The 16844-nt window shown below is 58.8% G+C and overlaps 1 protein-coding gene across 1 annotated transcript; it reads right to left on the reverse strand.

Annotated features, from left to right (window-relative positions):
- Window positions 1-5339: 5339 nt before the first annotated feature.
- Window positions 5340-15969, reverse strand: LOC102931559 (cytochrome P450 2C23). The gene is made up of 9 exons (XM_037884662.2): window positions 15713-15969; window positions 14747-14909; window positions 13284-13433; window positions 12663-12823; window positions 11791-11967; window positions 8779-8920; window positions 7718-7905; window positions 7067-7208; window positions 5340-6406 (listed from the first exon to the last, which is right to left on the reverse strand). The coding sequence occupies exons 1-9, from the start codon at window positions 15884-15886 to the stop codon at window positions 6219-6221; spliced, it is 1485 nt and encodes a 494-aa protein (XP_037740590.1). The 5' UTR covers window positions 15887-15969; the 3' UTR covers window positions 5340-6218.
- Window positions 15970-16844: the final 875 nt, after the last annotated feature.

Raw genomic sequence — 16844 nt, forward strand, 5'->3', positions numbered from 1 at the left:
GCAGAATCTAAAAAATGTAGGCCACAACCCTGAACGTGTTCACAAGAAAATTGGAAAAGTTGAAGCCGAAAATGAAAAACTTTCGCAGCCCCGAAAAGTCTGGTTTCGGTTTTCCCGAGAAAACGGGAACGTTTCTCTGGAAAGCAGGTGCCTTCTGTGAAATCTTTCATCCAGGCAAACCCTTCCTCCCCTATTTTCCCCTCACATTGAAGTTTCGACAGAAAACTTGGGATCAGCCCTAAGGTCTGAAAAAGCCGTACCTGTGAGAGCAACTGCCAGGATGGTGGTTCAATTCCTCTGGATGCTGTGATCTCTTTCCACCTGCTTTTCGCTGCTGACTTTGTCTCTGCTGCCCCATTGCCATGGCTTTTATGCCCTGGACGTTTTCTGTTTGTAACCTTGCAAAAAAGAAAACGTGGTTTTGCTTTTGGTGCACGGGGCGAATCCTTAGTGCTCACGTTTGGAAAGGAAAAATGGAAAGGTTAGGCAGGTGTGTGCAAACAGGGTTGCAAGGGAATGATCTCTGGAGAGGAACCACCAGGCAGTAGCCTGGCTAAGTGAGGTAGGGTTTGGGGAGGTTTTGTACAACATTAGCATAAACTTGCCTCTCTGTTTCTGAGGTCTCGACCAATCGGAAATCACATCAGGAGGAAGTAAAAAGGACTTCCCCCTGCTCACGAAATCCCGAGTTTGCTTTGCTGCGTGGTTTTCACTCTGGTTTGCACAGAACCGGGGGGAGTCAAGGGGACTCGCGTCTGGTGGGGGCACACGAAAAGATTTTGTGCTGACGCCAAGGGGGCAAAAGTCAGCAAGGTGCTGGAGGCAGGGTGGACAGAGTCTGAGCCGCAGCAGCTGGGGCAGGCCCGGCTTGTTTGGGTCAGAGGTGCCGGGAGATCTGAGGTTCGGAGGGGTGGGGGTGGGTTTGGCCTGTGATAGGGACCAGGAGTTGGACATGAAATTAGGATCCGGATGCCAATTTGCCCCCAAAGTTTGGGGCCAGTTTTTTTGTGTCAGGCTCCACTTTATACAGATCCAGGAGAGACTTTATATCAGGAAGAGGGGTGGAATAGCAGCTGGCACTGAAGGTTGAGAGCCAGGACTCCTGGGTTCTCCCAGCTCCAGGGGGCAGCAAGATCTAGTGATCAGTGCAGAAGGCTGGGAGCTAGGACTGCTGGGTTCAAATTTCAGCTCTGGGAGACAGTAGGGCCTAGTAGTTAAAGTGGGAGTGGGGGGCCTAGACTGCTGGGTTTATTCCCAGCCCTGTGAGGGGAGTGGGGTCCAGTGGTTAGAGCGGGACGGGGGCTGGGAGCCAGGGCTCCTGGGTTCTAATGCAAGGACTGGGAAGCAGCATACTCACACCTCGCTCAGAGTTTCCTGCATGGATAGATTTGGGTGCATTACCCGGAGCTGGGTCTCTGTCACGCCTTATGTCCCACCCCACCAAGCTGAGAGTTAGGGTTTCCTCTGACCTCCTGTCTTATATAATCCTTGGCCATTTCAAGCCCAGATTCCCAGGCCCCTGCTCAAAGCGGCAGAAAATCCACCGCTGGGCCCTAGCACAAGTGCAGGATCTTCTGGAATCTGGGAAGTTTGGGAATATCTGAGTGATCACAGAATCATGGAATATCAGGGTTGGAAGGGACCTCAGGAGGTCATCTAGTCCAACCCCCTGCTCAAAGCAGGACCAATCCCCAACTTTTGCCCCAAATGGCCCCCTCAAGGATTGAACTCACAACCCTGGGTTTAGCAGGCCAATGCTCAAACCACTGAGCTATCCCTCCCCCCCGATCATAGATTATATTTTTTTGCATGTGGGATGTAAATTATTGGAAGAACAAATATTGTCTGTTAGGTGTATTACGGTAGCTCTTAGACACCCCAGTCATGGCCTAGGCCCCCATTGTGCCAGGTGCTGTACATTTTTGATGCTATTAGGTATATTACAGCAGGATCCTGGCTACTGCAGCAGGTGCTGGACAAACCCAGACCAGAAAGACAGTCCCTGCCCCAGTGAGTTTCAGCCTCAGTTTGTGGCTCCTCTAATGCGTCAACCCTCCCCGGGTCGTCTTCTTTATTCCCAGCCGATACTCAGAACGCAGCCCCGTTTCGAATCATCTAAAGCAGAAACCACCCAGCCAAGGACCCAGAGAACAGCTGGGTCCCTTTGGCACCTGTGCTGTGTCCCAAGCTGCAGGATGTGGGAACCGCCAGCAAGCGGCCCTGCAGCGCCCAGCGAAAGGGCCTCTCACACCAGTGAGTCTGTTCAGCGCAATTTGAAACCAGCTGACATTTGAAGGGGACGGTGCCCAATAAAACAGGCCTGAGATGTCGATTTTTAATTTTTTTTGGTAAACTTAAACAACAAACCCAACCCCAATCCTCCCCCAAACGAAAACCAGAACAGAACCCCCTAAAACCGCCCCACCCCAAGCCAATAACATCCCAACAGAAATTAGAAAAAGAAAATCTGATGGAAATGGTTGCCTCTAAACTGGGGGACTGTCCCCACCGATGCTGGTCGCCCACACATGGCCAGATTAAAGCTGATGGAAGGAAGAGCTGTTTTGTTTTTTTGAAACACCAGGCCAGATTAGTCTGTGGAACTCATGGCCACAGGCCGAGAGAGGGACAGGATTCCTTTGACGCAGCTGAGACCAGCCGCCGTCAGAGATGGGCCGTTGGACTAGCTGGGCCAGATGAATCGATTCAGAGGTTTGAAGGCCAGAAGGGAGCCAAGGGTTTGGGGGATATCACTTGGTTTGAAAAAAGAAATGTCTCTAAGTCACAGAGCAGGAAGGCCGGAAAATGCACCTGATCCCAGAGTCTTACTTTCTAGGCGGGTAGATTTGTAAGGCATGAAGGGACTGTTAGATCTTCTAGTGCCTGACCCGTGTAACAGATCAGAGACTTTCATTCTGACCCCTTGGTGCTGAGTTTGGCTAACGCACCTCCTCCAGAAAGGCAGCCAGCTGGGATCTGACTCCAGAGATGGAGAATTCACCCCTTCCCCGCGATGTTCATTGCAACGGTTAATTGCCGGCACTGTGAAAAATCGTAGCTTGATTTCCAGCGGGAATCTGTCTGGGTTTGACCTTCAGCCATTGGCACGGGTTCTGCCTTTCTCCATGAGACTGAAGGGCAGTTTTAGTCTCCGATAGGTTCTCCCCATGGAGGTGTTTAGACACCGGGCTTGACTTACCTCTCTGTCTCTTCTCTTTGACTGAGCTCCTGAAGTCGCTCACCGCCGGGCATTTTCTCCCACCCTCAAAGAATTTTTGTGGCTCTGCTCTGCCCCCCCCAGGCCTTCAACGTCCGTTTGAAAACACGGTCCCCAGAGCTGGTCGTAGTAGCCCAGTATTGGTCTCATCAAGGTTGTGCGCAGAGGTGGAATCCCATCGCTAACACCATGTATACAGCCCAGGACAGCATCAGCCCTGCTAGGCCCAGCGCCACCCGGGGACCTCACGCTGAGCTGCTTGTCTGCCATGGTCAATAAATCTTTTCTAGCGTCCCTGCTTTCCAGGAGACAGCCCCCCCATTCTGGAGGGACAGGTGCTGGTTTCAAATATTGCAAAACCTGCCTGCAGGATAGTTCTTGCCCAGCTAATAATAATCCCTCACTCTTATCAGTGGGGAGATCTCAAGAGGCTTTACAAAGGAGGCCGGTATTGATACCCCCATTTTACAGATGGGGAAAACTGAGGCACAGAGGGGGGGAAGTGACTGGCCCAAGGTTGCCGAGCAAACCAGTGGACTAGAACCCAGGTGTCCTCAGTCTCAGACCAGTGCTCTGTCCACTGTCTCCCTCCTAGGAGTGTGTTTGTTCCCGATACATTTTTATCCTAGCCGACATACCTCTGGGTGACCCTGCTATCTAGATACATGTGTAGCCCTTGCTTCTACCTCCCATGATGTGCATGGCGCAGCAAGGACATAAGCCTTCTCTATCTGCCAGCCGGATGGGAGTGATCAGGAAGTTGCGAGCCCAGCCGCACTGTGCAGTCCTGAGGATACCAGCTCTCCGCCTCAGTGACATCTTGTGGCGGTGAGTTCCACAGGTTAACGGTGCAGTCCTTCAATCAGTTGCCTTTCAATTTCCCTGGGCAGCCCGCGACTCTGACGAGTGATCAGTACCTTGTTTGACAATAATCCGGGCCAACAGGGGCGCCCGGCTACCTTTCTGGATTGTACACGCCTCTAGCCACATTCCTTCTGATTTCTTCTCTCCCGGAATGCCCTTGTTCTTTTCAACCCCTCTTCATTTATCTTGCCCGGCTCCCCTCTTGCTGAGCCGAAGCAGGCTGCTGTTGGGGGGACGGTCATGCTACGCCTCTGTGATGCTATCATCAATATCACTTTCAGCCCAGCCGCTTGTCCCTCCGGCTTTCGCAATGCCCATCAAGCGGCTGCCTCTCGCCGAGCTGTCAGGGAGATGGTTTTCCCCGCATGCTCGCTCTTTATTGAGAGCTCATCAGCTCGAACGCGCAGCTCCCATTGCCCTTTGCGATGAGCACCCCCTTGCTTGCACTTCAGCAATCAGTTCCCCGCCGGCTTCTCCTAGCGCTCGCTAAAGTAAACATATCATTTCGTGTCACCCACTCATCTGAGTCTATGCCGTCCCTACATTGTTAATAAAAACCCACAGGTGCCACGGCCTCCCTACAGATCCGCAGGGCGGCCGATACTTAACCTTTCGCCAGATTGAAAATTACCGGTCTCTGGCTCGAAGATGACGGTTTCTGACCCAAGACAGGGCTTCACTTCTCTGCCCCTTGGCAGGGAGCTATTTTCTTTTCTAAGCATGGGGGAGTGCGGGGACAAATTGCTTCCCCGCTCGATGCCTCAGTTTCCTCACTGTCCTCCTTTGTAAAGCGCTTTGAGATCCACCGCTGACAAGCGCTAGGTGGTGGTGTTTATTAGGTGTATTAGGGTAGCACCTACCGGCCCCGGTTGAGAGTGGGGCGCAATCCTGCACAGGTACAGAGTGAGAGACAGCCCCTGCCTCCCAAGAGCTTAGTCTCAATAGACAAAGGGTGGGAGGGGAAACAGAGGCACACAGCGGGGCCTGGTCGCTCAGTGGCAGGAAGAGAACCCAGGGGTCCTGAGTCCTGTCCCGCACCTGACCCACTTCCCTGATCACTTGGTGCTGAGTTCCCACCTCCAAAAAACTGACAAGAGAGACGCAGGACAGGCAATGGGAAACTGAGGCCCAGAGACAGGAAGTGAGTTACCCAAAGTCTGACCCACCCCCCGCCCTTCCACATGTCTGATATTAACTGGTTTGTCTTTCCCCATTGTCTCACTGATACACACAAAACATACAAAGACATTGCCAAGTGTTCTGGTCTTTTCTTCCGTTTATTGTGTCAGTCGATTTTCTGGAAGCGCAGTGAGCAGCAAGGCTGAGATCCACCCCCAGGGCATTTCTACAAGCGAACTACGAGCAGACAGCACGCGTGAGACAGAGAAACCGTGGCTGAGCGCTGAGGATGGCTCTCGGGGAAACACATCCAGAAGAATTCAGCACGAGGAAAAGCAGGTTCAAAGGTGCTGACCACAACCTAGCAGTGCCAGGGTTAATGATCCTTGGGGTTAGTTAATTATTAGGGAGGGGAAACTGAGGCACCGAGCCAAGATGTGACTTGCCCAAGCAGGCCAGTGTTAGGGACAGGATTAGAACTCAGGGGGCCAAGCTCCAGCCTGGAACAGCTGCGTGCTAGCCTGTGCATCATGGGAGTGTAGATCTGAATTCACAAAGGCAGAGTCTGATCTCAGTCCCTTCAGAGCGACTTCGCTGCCATCCAGGAAGGTGTTCCAGATTTACACTCGATTCCAGTCTGGCTCCTACTCCAGTGAAGTCAGCGGAGTATTTACCCCACAGTGAAAATGAGATCAGGATCTGGCCCTGGCAGCATTGGTGTGAAAGGAGAGAGAATTGGTGTGAAAGGACAGTGACTCTGGATGTGCACCACAGTGTAAATGAGATCAGGAGCTGGCCCCGGGAGCATTAATGGGAAAGGAGAGTCGCTCTGGATGTGCACCACAGTGTAAATGAGATCAGGAGCTGGCCCTGGGAGCATTAATGGGAAAGGAGAGTTGCTCTGGATGTGCACCACAGTGTAAATGAGATCAGGAGCTGGCCCAGAGGGACTGATGTGACTCCAGGGACCCCAGCATGGAAGACATCTGGGTCTGGCCTCTTCCCGCCCTGCCCCGCTCTACGCTGGGCGTGGGATGGCACGGAGCTTGTAGGTGAGGCCCTGGCCCCGGAAAGCCCTCCGCAGCGAGGCCAAGTCGATGGCCCTGGGGTCCGTGAGCAGCTCCAGGGTGAAGCTCTGCAGCAGGGTGGTTATGAACAGGAAGATCTCCGCCTTGGCCAGCCCTTCGCCGGGACACACGCGCTTCCCTGGAGGGGGGACAAGAGGACAAGCCTGTTGGCTGGGTCTCGTGGTGCCGCTCGGGGCCCTGCCTCCAGCCAGCAGCTGGGAACTGCAGCAGCCCCTGAGAAGGAGCTTCAAACGCCAGGGGCAAGTCGCCTCTTTCGGAGACGCTCAATCTCTTCCCATTTCGCCTTTTCTGCAGCCCGCGGGGCCTTTTAGGGGCTCTTCTCGGTCCCCTCTCCAAGGGGGAACGGCGGTTTTAAAAGGCAGCCCCTGCCCCAGCGAATGCCCAGTTGAAACAGACAATGGGGGGGCGGAACTGAGGCACAGAGCGGGGGGAAATGACTTGCCCCAGGGGATAGAACCCAGGTGTCCTGAGTCCCTGCCCCAGGGTGCAGCTGTGGTCTGTTGTACGCGCCCGGAGCAGGACCCAGTAGTAACGATCTCACCCGCTGAAATCCCCGGGGCTGCTCCCCCTGGTCGTAGGTCAGGCGAGAGGCTGGCAAGGCCTTTGCATGGGTCTTTGTTCAGAACTGAAACGGGCCTGAGCCTCTGCCATCTCTCCTGCTTGCTGAGCCCTGCTGGGGGGGGGGGTCCGTGTCCCTGCTGCCCCCTGCTAGAAGGGCTGAGCCCTGCTGTGTGAGCGCACGCGAGAGAGATGGGAGGCGAACCCGTGTCCCCATTACCTGCAGAGAAGGGCATGGCCGTGTCTCTCTTCCTGAATGCTCCGTTCTCATCTAAGAAATGACCCGGGTTAAAATCCTCCGGGGTCTCCCAGCTGGCTGGGTCGAAGTGCACCGAGGCTAGGAGAGGGATGATGGTCGTACCCTGGGGGGCGACGGGGACAAGACACTGACAGTGTGAGGTTTTAGGCATTTTACAGCAATAGGACTGGAAAGAAAATAATAGTCCCAAGGGGTCACGATGTCCCTTTCCCAAAGAGGGAAACTGAGGCACGGGGCAGGTAAGGGACGGGCCCAAGGTCACACAATGGACAGCAGAGAGGGGAGGAGAATGCAGAATGTCCTGCTCCTGTGCTGGCCGCATAACATTTCATCACCAAGCTGGCTAGGGGATCCCTTCTCCCACCACTGAAAGGCAGCCACCTCTGGGGTGGGACGGGGCAGCTGCTTGCCCAGGCATCCCTTGCTTGGTGCTGAGAGGTAGCCACCTCTGGGATGGGACGCAGCCGCAGTTTAGTGGCACAGCAGCGTGGGGAAGTGAAAGTTATAAGGGGGCAGGGTGGCATTTCCTCAGCTAGAGCTGGGCCAGTGACCCCCCCCCCCGGGCCGCATTGGGGCCAGCGCTGGCTGGGGGAGGGGGCGTGTGTGTCTCACCTGCGGGATGAGGTACCCCCGGAAGGAGGTCGGGCAGGTGGTGGCGTGTGGCAGGCTCATGGGCACCAGGTCGAGGTAGCGTTGGAGTTCATGTATCATGGCGTTGGTGTAGGGCAGCTGTAGCCGGTCCTCCAGGGCTGGGGGCCGGGCCCTGCCCACCACCCTGTCCAGCTCCCCGTGCACCCGCGCTGCAAGGAGACACGTGTGGTCCTGGCACACCAGGGAAGGGGGGGCTCCCCCCATGGGTGTTCCTCCCCTCCACTTCCTTCCTTAGCCAGCCTCCCCTTCTCACCCATACCCCCACCTCCTCCCCCAACGTCTCTCCCCACCCCCTATGGCCAGCCCCCCTTCCAGACAGTAACACTTTTCCCAGGATCCTTTGCATCACTTTTTCTGCCCTCCCCCACGCTGGTTGGCCTCCCCATGATGGATCGGGAGTGGGGGTGGGAGGGGCAGAGGTCCTACCTCCTTCTTCCCTCCCTCCTGCCTGGCTGGGGGCTCTTCCCCTGCACCCTCTCCCCTATGCCTCGTTCTCGCTCCTTGGACCCTGTTCTTGTCTCCCGCACCCTGCCCTCGGGACTGGGATGGGGGGGCTGTAAGTCCCCTTTGCTCTCCCCTTTGCCCAGTGGCCGATGTAATACAGAGCAACCTCAGGGCTGCTCTAATTCATAGGACGCCCCCATTGGACCTAGGGGGGGCAGAGAATAGCCACAGCACAGCGCGCTCTGGCCATGCCCCTGAGCCACCCCCTCTGGGCCCTGGGTGACTGGGAGCAGGGTCCTTGCATCTGCTTCACCCTGGCTGGGGTGGCCCCCCAAGTGAGGGATGGAAGGGTGGGATCCTCGGGGCGGGGGGCGGTCCCCCTCCTTTTGAGACCCTTTTATTGCTGCCAGAGCAGCCCAGAGGAGCCCCCGCCTGCCTGAGGATGGAGCCCTCTGTATGGTGCCAGCTGGGGTCCCCCAGGCAGGGAGCGTTGGGGATTATCCGCAGGGCCCCCCCGCACGGCCCCCTGGGGATGGGCCGGGGGAGGCAGCCAGCGTGTCTCGGCCACTTGCACCCACCTTGCACGTCCGGGAACTTGCTGAGCACCAGCAGGGCAAAGTAGACGGTGTTGCTGGTGGTCTCCATGCCGGCGATGAACAGGGAGTTGGCCAGCGCCATCAGGGTCTCGTCCTCAAACTCTGTCTGCTCCTTCCCTTGCTCCTAGCACAGGGCCGAGGGTGGGGGGACCCCGGTGAGGCACAATCCCACCCCTCCACCGCAACCCGGGGTCAAGGGGTGCCCCCCGCCAGCCAACGCTGCCCGGCCAAAGGCTGCCAGGCTCCCGGCCCCCGGCCTTGGGGAGATGGAGGGACGGTTGGCCTGGCTCCAGGGGGCTGGGAGGAACGAGCATCGGGGCAGGAATCAGAGCTGGAGGAGAGACAGCCTGAGTCTACGTAGAGGTAATAGGGCGACCAGTGTAGGGTCAGTGACTGGCTAGATAGATAGAGGGGTGTGTCTGGGGATGGGTGGGGGGATTGGTGGATAGAGGTGTGGGTGGATAGAGATGTCTGGGGATGGAGGGATGGGTTGGGTTAGGAGTGTCTATGAGGATGAAGGGATGGGTGGGGGAATGCGTGGTGGATGTGTGGGTTGAGGGGTGTCCATAGAGATGGATGGGGGGATGGGTGGGGGGTGGGTTGAGGGGTGTCCATGGGGATGGGTGGGGGGATGGGTGGAGGGGGTTGAGGGGTGTCCATGGGGATGGGTGGGGGGATGGATGGGTTGAGGGGTGTCCATGGGGATGGATGGGGGGATGGGTGAGGGGATGGGTGGAAGATGTGTGAGTTCAGGGGTGTCCATGGGGATGGGTTGGGGGATGGATGGGTTGAGGGGCGTTCATGGGGATGGATGGGGGGATGGGTGTGTGTGTATGTGGAGGGATGGGTGGGGCTGCATGGTTAGAGGGGTGTCCATGGGGATGGATGGGGGGATGGATGGGTTGAGGGGTGTCCATGGGGATGGGTGGGGGGACGGATGGGTTGAGGGGTGTCCATGGGGATGGGTGGGGGGACGGATGGGTTGAGGGGTGTTCATGGGGATGGATGGGGGGATGGGTGTGTGTATGTGGAGGGATGGGTGGGGCTGCATGGTTAGAGGGGTGTCCATGGGGATGGATGGGGGGATGGGTGAGGGGATGGGTGGAAGATGTGTGAGTTCAGGGGTGTCCATGGGGATGGGTCGGGGGACGGATGGGTTGAGGGACGTTCATGGGGATGGATGGGGGGATGGGTGTGTGTGTATGTGGAGGGATGGGTGGGGCTGCATGGTTAGAGGGGTGTCCATGGGGATGGATGGGGGGATGGATGGGTTGAGGGGTGTCCATGGGGATGGATGGGGGGATGGATGGGTTGAGGGGTGTCCATGGGGATGGGTGGGGGGATGGATGGGTTGAGGGGCGTTCATGGGGATGGATGGGGGGATGGGTGAGGGGATGGGTGGAAGATGTGTGAGTTCAGGGGTGTCCATGGGGATGGGTGGGGGGATGGATGGGTTGAGGGGTGTTCATGGGGATGGACGGGGGGATGGGTGTGTGTGTATGTGGAGGGATGGGTGGGGCTGCATGGTTAGAGGGGTGTCCATGGGGATGGATGGGGGATGGATGGGTTGAGGGGTGTCCATGGGGATGGGTGGGGGGATGGATGGGTTGAGGGGCGTTCATGGGGATGGATGGGGGGATGGGTGTGTGTGTATGTGGAGGGATGGGTGGGGCTGCATGGTTAGAGGGGTGTCCATGGGGATGGATGGGGGGATGGGTGAGGGGATGGGTGGAAGATGTGTGAGTTCAGGGGTGTCCATGGGGATGGGTGGGGGGACGGATGGGTTGAGGGGCGTTCACGGGGATGGATGGGGGGATGGGTGTGTGTGTATGTGGAGGGATGGGTGGGGCTGCATGGTTAGAGGGGTGTCCATGGGGATGGATGGGGGGATGGGTGAGGGGATGGGTGGAAGATGTGTGAGTTGAGGAGTGTCCATGGGGATGGGTGGGGGGACGGATGGGTTGAGGGGTGTCCATGGGGATGGATGGGGGGATGGGTGAGGGGATGGGTGGAAGATGTGTGAGTTGAGGGGTGTCCATGGGGATGGGTCGGGGGACGGATGGGTTGAGGGGCGTTCATGGGGATGGATGGGGGGATAGGGGTGTGTGTATGTGGAGGGATGGGTGGGGCTGTGTGGTTAGAGGGGTGTCCATGGGGATGGATGGGGGGATGGGTGGGGGGTGGGTTGAGGGGTGTCCATGGGGATGGGTGGGGGGATGGATGGGTTGAGGGGTGTCCATGGGGATGGATGGGGGGATGGGTGAGGGGATGGGTGGAAGATGTGTGAGTTGAGGGGTGTCCATGGGGATGGGTGGGGGGACGGATGGGTTGAGGGGCGTTCACGGGGATGGATGGGGGGATGGGTGTGTGTGTATGTGGAGGGATGGGTGGGGCTGCGTGGTTAGAGGGGTGTCCATGGGGATGGATGGGGGGATGGGTGGGGGGTGGGTTGAGGGGTGTCCATGGGGATGGGTGGGGGGATGGGTGGAGGGGGTTGAGGGGTGTCCATGGGGATGGGTGGGGGGATGGATGGGTTGAGGGGTGTCCATGGGGATGGATGGGGGGATGGGTGAGGGGATGGGTGGAAGATGTGTGAGTTGAGGGGTGTCCATGGGGATGGGTCGGGGGACGGATGGGTTGAGGGGCGTTCATGGGGATGGATGGGGGGATGGGTGTGTGTGTATGTGGAGGGATGGGTGGGGCTGCGTGGTTAGAGGGGTGTCCATGGGGATGGATGGGGGGGATGGGTAGGGTGTGTGGGGGGGGGGATGGGTGGTGGTGTGTGCGTTGAGGGGTGTCCATGGGGATGGGTGGGTGGGCAGAGGGATGGGTGGGGATGTTGGTATCTATGGGAATCTAGCTGCAGGACCCCATCAACCCCCCCGCCCTCCCCCCAATCAATGGGACTGAATTCCAGCCGCGGTCCCCTCCCTCGCCGTCTACCCCGCCGCTCGCTGGGCGCTGACTCCTCCTGCCCCCCGGGACGCCCCTCACCTTGGCCTGCTGCAGGAGGAAGCAGTCGATGAGGTCGCGGGGGGCGCTGGGGTCCAGGCTGCGCTGGTGGGATGCCACCTGGGCCCGGATGAAGTCTTTGATGTGCTTGTATTCCCTGAATATCCGCCAGTGCTGGCCGGGCAGGAAGTGCATGATACCTGGGAAGGTATTGTACAGCTGGGGGGGCCGGGGGGGGAGCAGAGAGATGGGATGGAGCCGGGGGGGGGGTGACCATTTAATAGCAGGGAGGGAGAAGAGAGGCTAAAGCACTGGGCTGGAATTCAGCAGCCCTGGGTTCTCATCCCACCGCTGCCACTCATCTGCTGGGCGTCCTGGCACCGCCCCTCACTGCCTCAGTTTCCCCGCGGAGGCTGCTGAGCAGAGCTGGCTGGGAAATGGCTTTCCCGTCCAGTGAGCGGCAGGACAAATGTCCTGCCCTCAATCGGGACATCTCGCAAATCCTCACAAACCCAAACGGGGGCCGAGAGAAATTCCAGCACGGGGCCGTCGAAAGATCCTTTTTGGTGCCCGCCTCGTCCGTGTTTGCTTTTGCGACAAATGACCAGAGGCTTGGGAGCGAAAAGTCATTTGGACGCAAAACCCCGGAACTTTTTCCTTTCGAAAACCGTCCGCGCCGGTGGGGACAAGTTTTTCGGAAGCGGGGAATTCACCAGAACGGGCCCTTTCCTGCACCCAGGGCCGGGGAATCGGCGTTTTCCAAGGGGAAACCGGTTTGTCGAAGAATTCCCGACCCGCCGAAGGTATGTCCCGGCCTCAGGAATGGGCCCAGAGAGAGGAGGCCGCAGCCCAGCGAGCGGCTGTTTTGGTGTTTAGGGGCTGGGATTGTCGGGGGGCCCCCCACCCCCGGGTACCTGTGCCTGGAGGGAGCGGAAGTAGCACATTAAGGACATGACGAGACGCAGGAGCTCCTGGAATTCCTCGTTGTCGCGGCTGAAGCGGGTCCCGATCACCACGGAGCAGATGACATTGGCGACGGCCAGGGTGAGGTCGAGCACAGGGTCGAACGGGCGCCCTGCGACAAGGCGGGGAGGGGGGAGCAGACAGCAGGGAACAAGCCCCACATGGGGAAACCAGACAGCGCCCAGGAGCCCCCTCTAACCACTAGACCCCACTCCCTTCCCGCAGCTGGGGATAGAACCCAGGAGTCCTGGCTCCCCCGGCCCTGAGCTGGAGATAGCACCCAGCAGTCTGGACTGCGAGCTCACCCAGTTCTAACCACCAGGCCCCACCCCCTTCCCGCAGCTGGGGATAGAACCCAGGAATCCTGGCTCCCAGCCCCTCCTGCTCTAACCACTAGACCCCACTCCCCTCCCACAGCTGGAGTGCTGACAGCCCCTGCCCCCTGCTCTAACCACTCTGACACTTCCCTTCTAGAGCAGGGCTCCCAGGACTCGCCGGTGGGTGCCCGAGGCTCACTGTCGGGGGATGCTGCCCGGTGCCCGTGTGGCAGCATCCGATGCGCCACTGCTCACCCTGTTTGTCAGCCACAGCTTGGGTGAGGTGCCACGCCTCCTCCTGCACCCGCTGCTCCAGCGGCCTCTTGCCCATGCCCAAGTTCCGGAGGGTGGTGAGGGTGAACCGACGGAGCTGCCTCCAGCGCTCGCCATTGCTGTCTAATAATCCTGCCACAGCCCCGTGAGGACGTCATCCAATGTCGTTAACAGAGGCCCTGGCTCCCCTCCCGCAGCCGGGGATAGAACCCAGGAGTCCTGGCTCCCAGCCCCACCTGCCCGCTCTAACCACTCGACCCCGCTCCCCTCCCAAAGTTGGGGATAGAACCCAGGAGCCCTGGCTCCCAGCTCTAACCACTAGACCCCACTCCCCTCCCAGAGCTGGGAATAGAACCCAGGAGCCCTGGCTCCCAGCTCTAACCACTAGACCCCACTCCCCTCCCAGAGCTGGGAATAGAACCCAGGAGTCCTGACTCCCATCCCCCCCTGCTCTGACCACTAGAACCCACTCCCCTCCCAGAGCTGGGAATAGAACCCAGGAGTCATGACTCCCATCCCCCCCTGCTCTGACCACTAGAACCCACTCCCCTCCCAGAGCTGGGGATAGAACCCAGGAGTCCTGACTCCCAGTCCCCCGGCTCTAACCACTCGACCCCACTCCCCACCCAGAGCTGGGGATAGAACCCAGGAGCCCTGGCTCCCAGCCCCCCCCCCCCCCGCCCCGCCTCCCGGCTCTAACCAATAGACCCCCAACCACCGCGTTAGGTTAGCATGGGTCACGGTCACACAAACAGCCACTCCCTGGGATTCGTTGGGAAATGTCCCCCACCCCATGAAAATTTTGGACAGAAAGGGAAAGAGGGGGAAAAAAGCCACGGGTTTTCTAGACAATTATTTGAGGGTTTTCATCCCCTCTCGCCCCCCCAGAAAGGCCAAAGCAGGTGGCTTTCTCCTTGGAGGGCAAACAGAGAATGAAAAAGAATTGCCTGACTAATCAAATTTGGGGCAGTGGGGGTTGGGTGCACTTTTTAAAAATTTTTTAGGGTTCCATCAACACCCCCGCCACACACCCCCTTAAAATTCCAAGCAGAAAGTTTCACTGCGATGGAAAAGAAAAAAAACCCAACAAAATTATAATTTTTGTTTGTTTTTAATCCTGAAAGTCCCGTTTTGAGGGAAAACGGCCCCGATGTTCCCCTTGACATAGACTATGGACAATCCCTGGCTCTTTCCATCTGTCGATGTCAAAAGTGGGGAAACTGAGGCACAGGGCGTGCCGTGCCGGTGACTTGCCTGAGGTCACGCAGCAGGCCAGTGTTCTGTCTGGTAGCCCGCACTGCCTGACTCCTACAAGCCCGCTGTAATCTCCAGTGGCGGGCAGTTCCACAGGTTAACAAAGCCACAGAGGCAGCGGAGCCAGCGTGATGCCACCAGGCAGGGCTTTGCAGAGAGACCCTCCCCGTACAGAGAGATCCCGCACTCACCGTAGCCGTGGTTCAGCTCCTTGAGCAAGGGGATGGGCCCCCGCCCACTGAATGCATCACTGTTCTCCACCAGGGCTTCGCGCAGCACCTCGTACCCGCACAGCACCACCGTGGGCCTCGGGCCCAGCCAGACGGTGAAGATGGGGCCGTACTCCTGGCAGAGCTGGGGGTGGGAATGGCAGGGGGAGGGGTAAGACAGCAAAATGGGGCATGGAAGGGAGTTAATCAGGAACTAGGGGGACCCTGTTGTTTCTACCTATGGTGGCGTGAGCCTCAGTTTCCACGCAGGGCAGAGATGGGGGAAAGCAACTTTAAGCCCCTTTGTGCTGCTTGTACCCTGCCCGGCCCCCAGTGTAATTTAGGGCAGCCTCATGGCTGCTGTAACTCATGATCCACCCCCTATGGGCCCTGGGGGGCAGAGAACAGCCACAGCTCAGTTTGCTCCAGCCACGCCCCCGATCCGCCCCCTATGGGTCATGGGGGGCCGAGAATAGCCACAGCTCACTGCGCTCCGTCCACTCCCCCGATCTGCCCCCTATGGGCCCTGAGGGGCAGAGAATAGCCACAGCTCAGTGCTTTGGCCACACACTCCGATCCACCCCCCACTATGGGTCCTGAGGCTGCCAATTTTGGTTGGCTGTATTCCTGGAGGCCTCATCACGTGACCTAATCTTTAATTAAAAACTAACCTTTAATTCCTGCAGACCCCAGAACAATCCTGGAGGGTTGGCAATTTTAGGCTGGCTCGATCGAGGGGCTGCCGGGAGACGGGGAGCTAGATAGAGGGGTGGGTCTGGGGCTAGACAAAGGGGTGTGCAGGGCAATAGGTAACTCAATTGCACCTGCAGATAGAAACCAAGACGCCTGCTAGATGGATGCCAGATGGACAGACCTGCAATGGGAGCTACCTTTGGCCTTGGCTTTTGGGCTCCAGTCCCGGCGCCCGAGCCCAGCCCCCTTCCTTACCCGGTGGTAGGATCGGTAGAGCGGGAGGATGTTCTGGGTCAGGTTCCCCAACAGGGGCAGGGGGGCTGGCCCCGGGGGGAGGCGCCCTCGGCCCTGGCCTGACGAGGCTCGGAAGAGGAGGAGGAAGAGGAGGAGAAGAAGGCAGCCAGTGATCAACACGGCACCAGGCTCCATCCTCCTTGGCTGGGGTCAGCACGGCCCTCACGGCTCCGCTACCTCAGGAGGTGTCCGGCAGTGCCCCCCAGCTATCGGTCCCTGGGCCTTATAGCCAGCCGCAGGCTGCCCCCTGGTCACTGATTAACTCGCTGGGCCGGCCCCTGCCACAGCAGTTGCACGTTGATCCTGGCAGCCAGGGCTGGCCCACCAAGGACATCAATGGACTGGAGCCCCCGGCAGCCTCCCCTCTCCCATTCCTGCAGCAACCCCCCACAAAGGAACCTAGCCTAACTCCCTCTGTTGCCAGCACCCCCCAGCCTGGGAAGGGTGGGTCCCTGTGCTCTCGGCCCCACAGTTAGGGGCCGCGATCAATGCACGGAGGGGTCTATCCCCGCTGTCATGCACCAGGGGGCCCGCTCTGCCCAGTGTCCTATGCAGCTTTCCCCGCTGCCCATGGGGCAGGTAGATTTGGCACAGTCCCTCACTGACCTTTGGGCTCTCTGCTTTCTCCACCCCCTGGGGGCACCCTGGGAAGAACAGCTCCATAGCAGCGGGGCAGGGCTGCCCCCGCCCCCCCCGGGCATGCTGCCATCTCCCTAAAGAGGAGAAATCTCTCCCCAGGTGGGTCGGTGCGGCCTAGTGGCTGGAGCGTTAGAGTGGGTCTCGGCTTCTCTTCCAGTTCTGGCACTGGCAGTGTCTGCTGGGGCAAGTCACCCCCCGCCCCCCTCTTCGTGCCTCAGTTTCCCCATCTGCGCAATGGGGACAATGCTGCTGCGCTCCTCAGCAAAGCGGGTTGAGATCGCTGGGGGAGAACAGCCGGGGATTGTTATTGACCGGGGAGTGGGGGACAAGACTCGGGAGCGCTCAGTGGTAGCAGAGGGCTCTGGAATTGCCGGGTGCATTGAGGGCACTTGGCCAGTGGAGGGGGCCGGGACACCCGCAAAACCACAGCTCTGCCCCATCAGGCCAAGCAGCC

This window comes from Chelonia mydas, chromosome 23 (assembly GCF_015237465.2).
Source record: "Chelonia mydas isolate rCheMyd1 chromosome 23, rCheMyd1.pri.v2, whole genome shotgun sequence".
Lineage (NCBI taxonomy): Eukaryota > Metazoa > Chordata > Testudines > Cheloniidae > Chelonia > Chelonia mydas.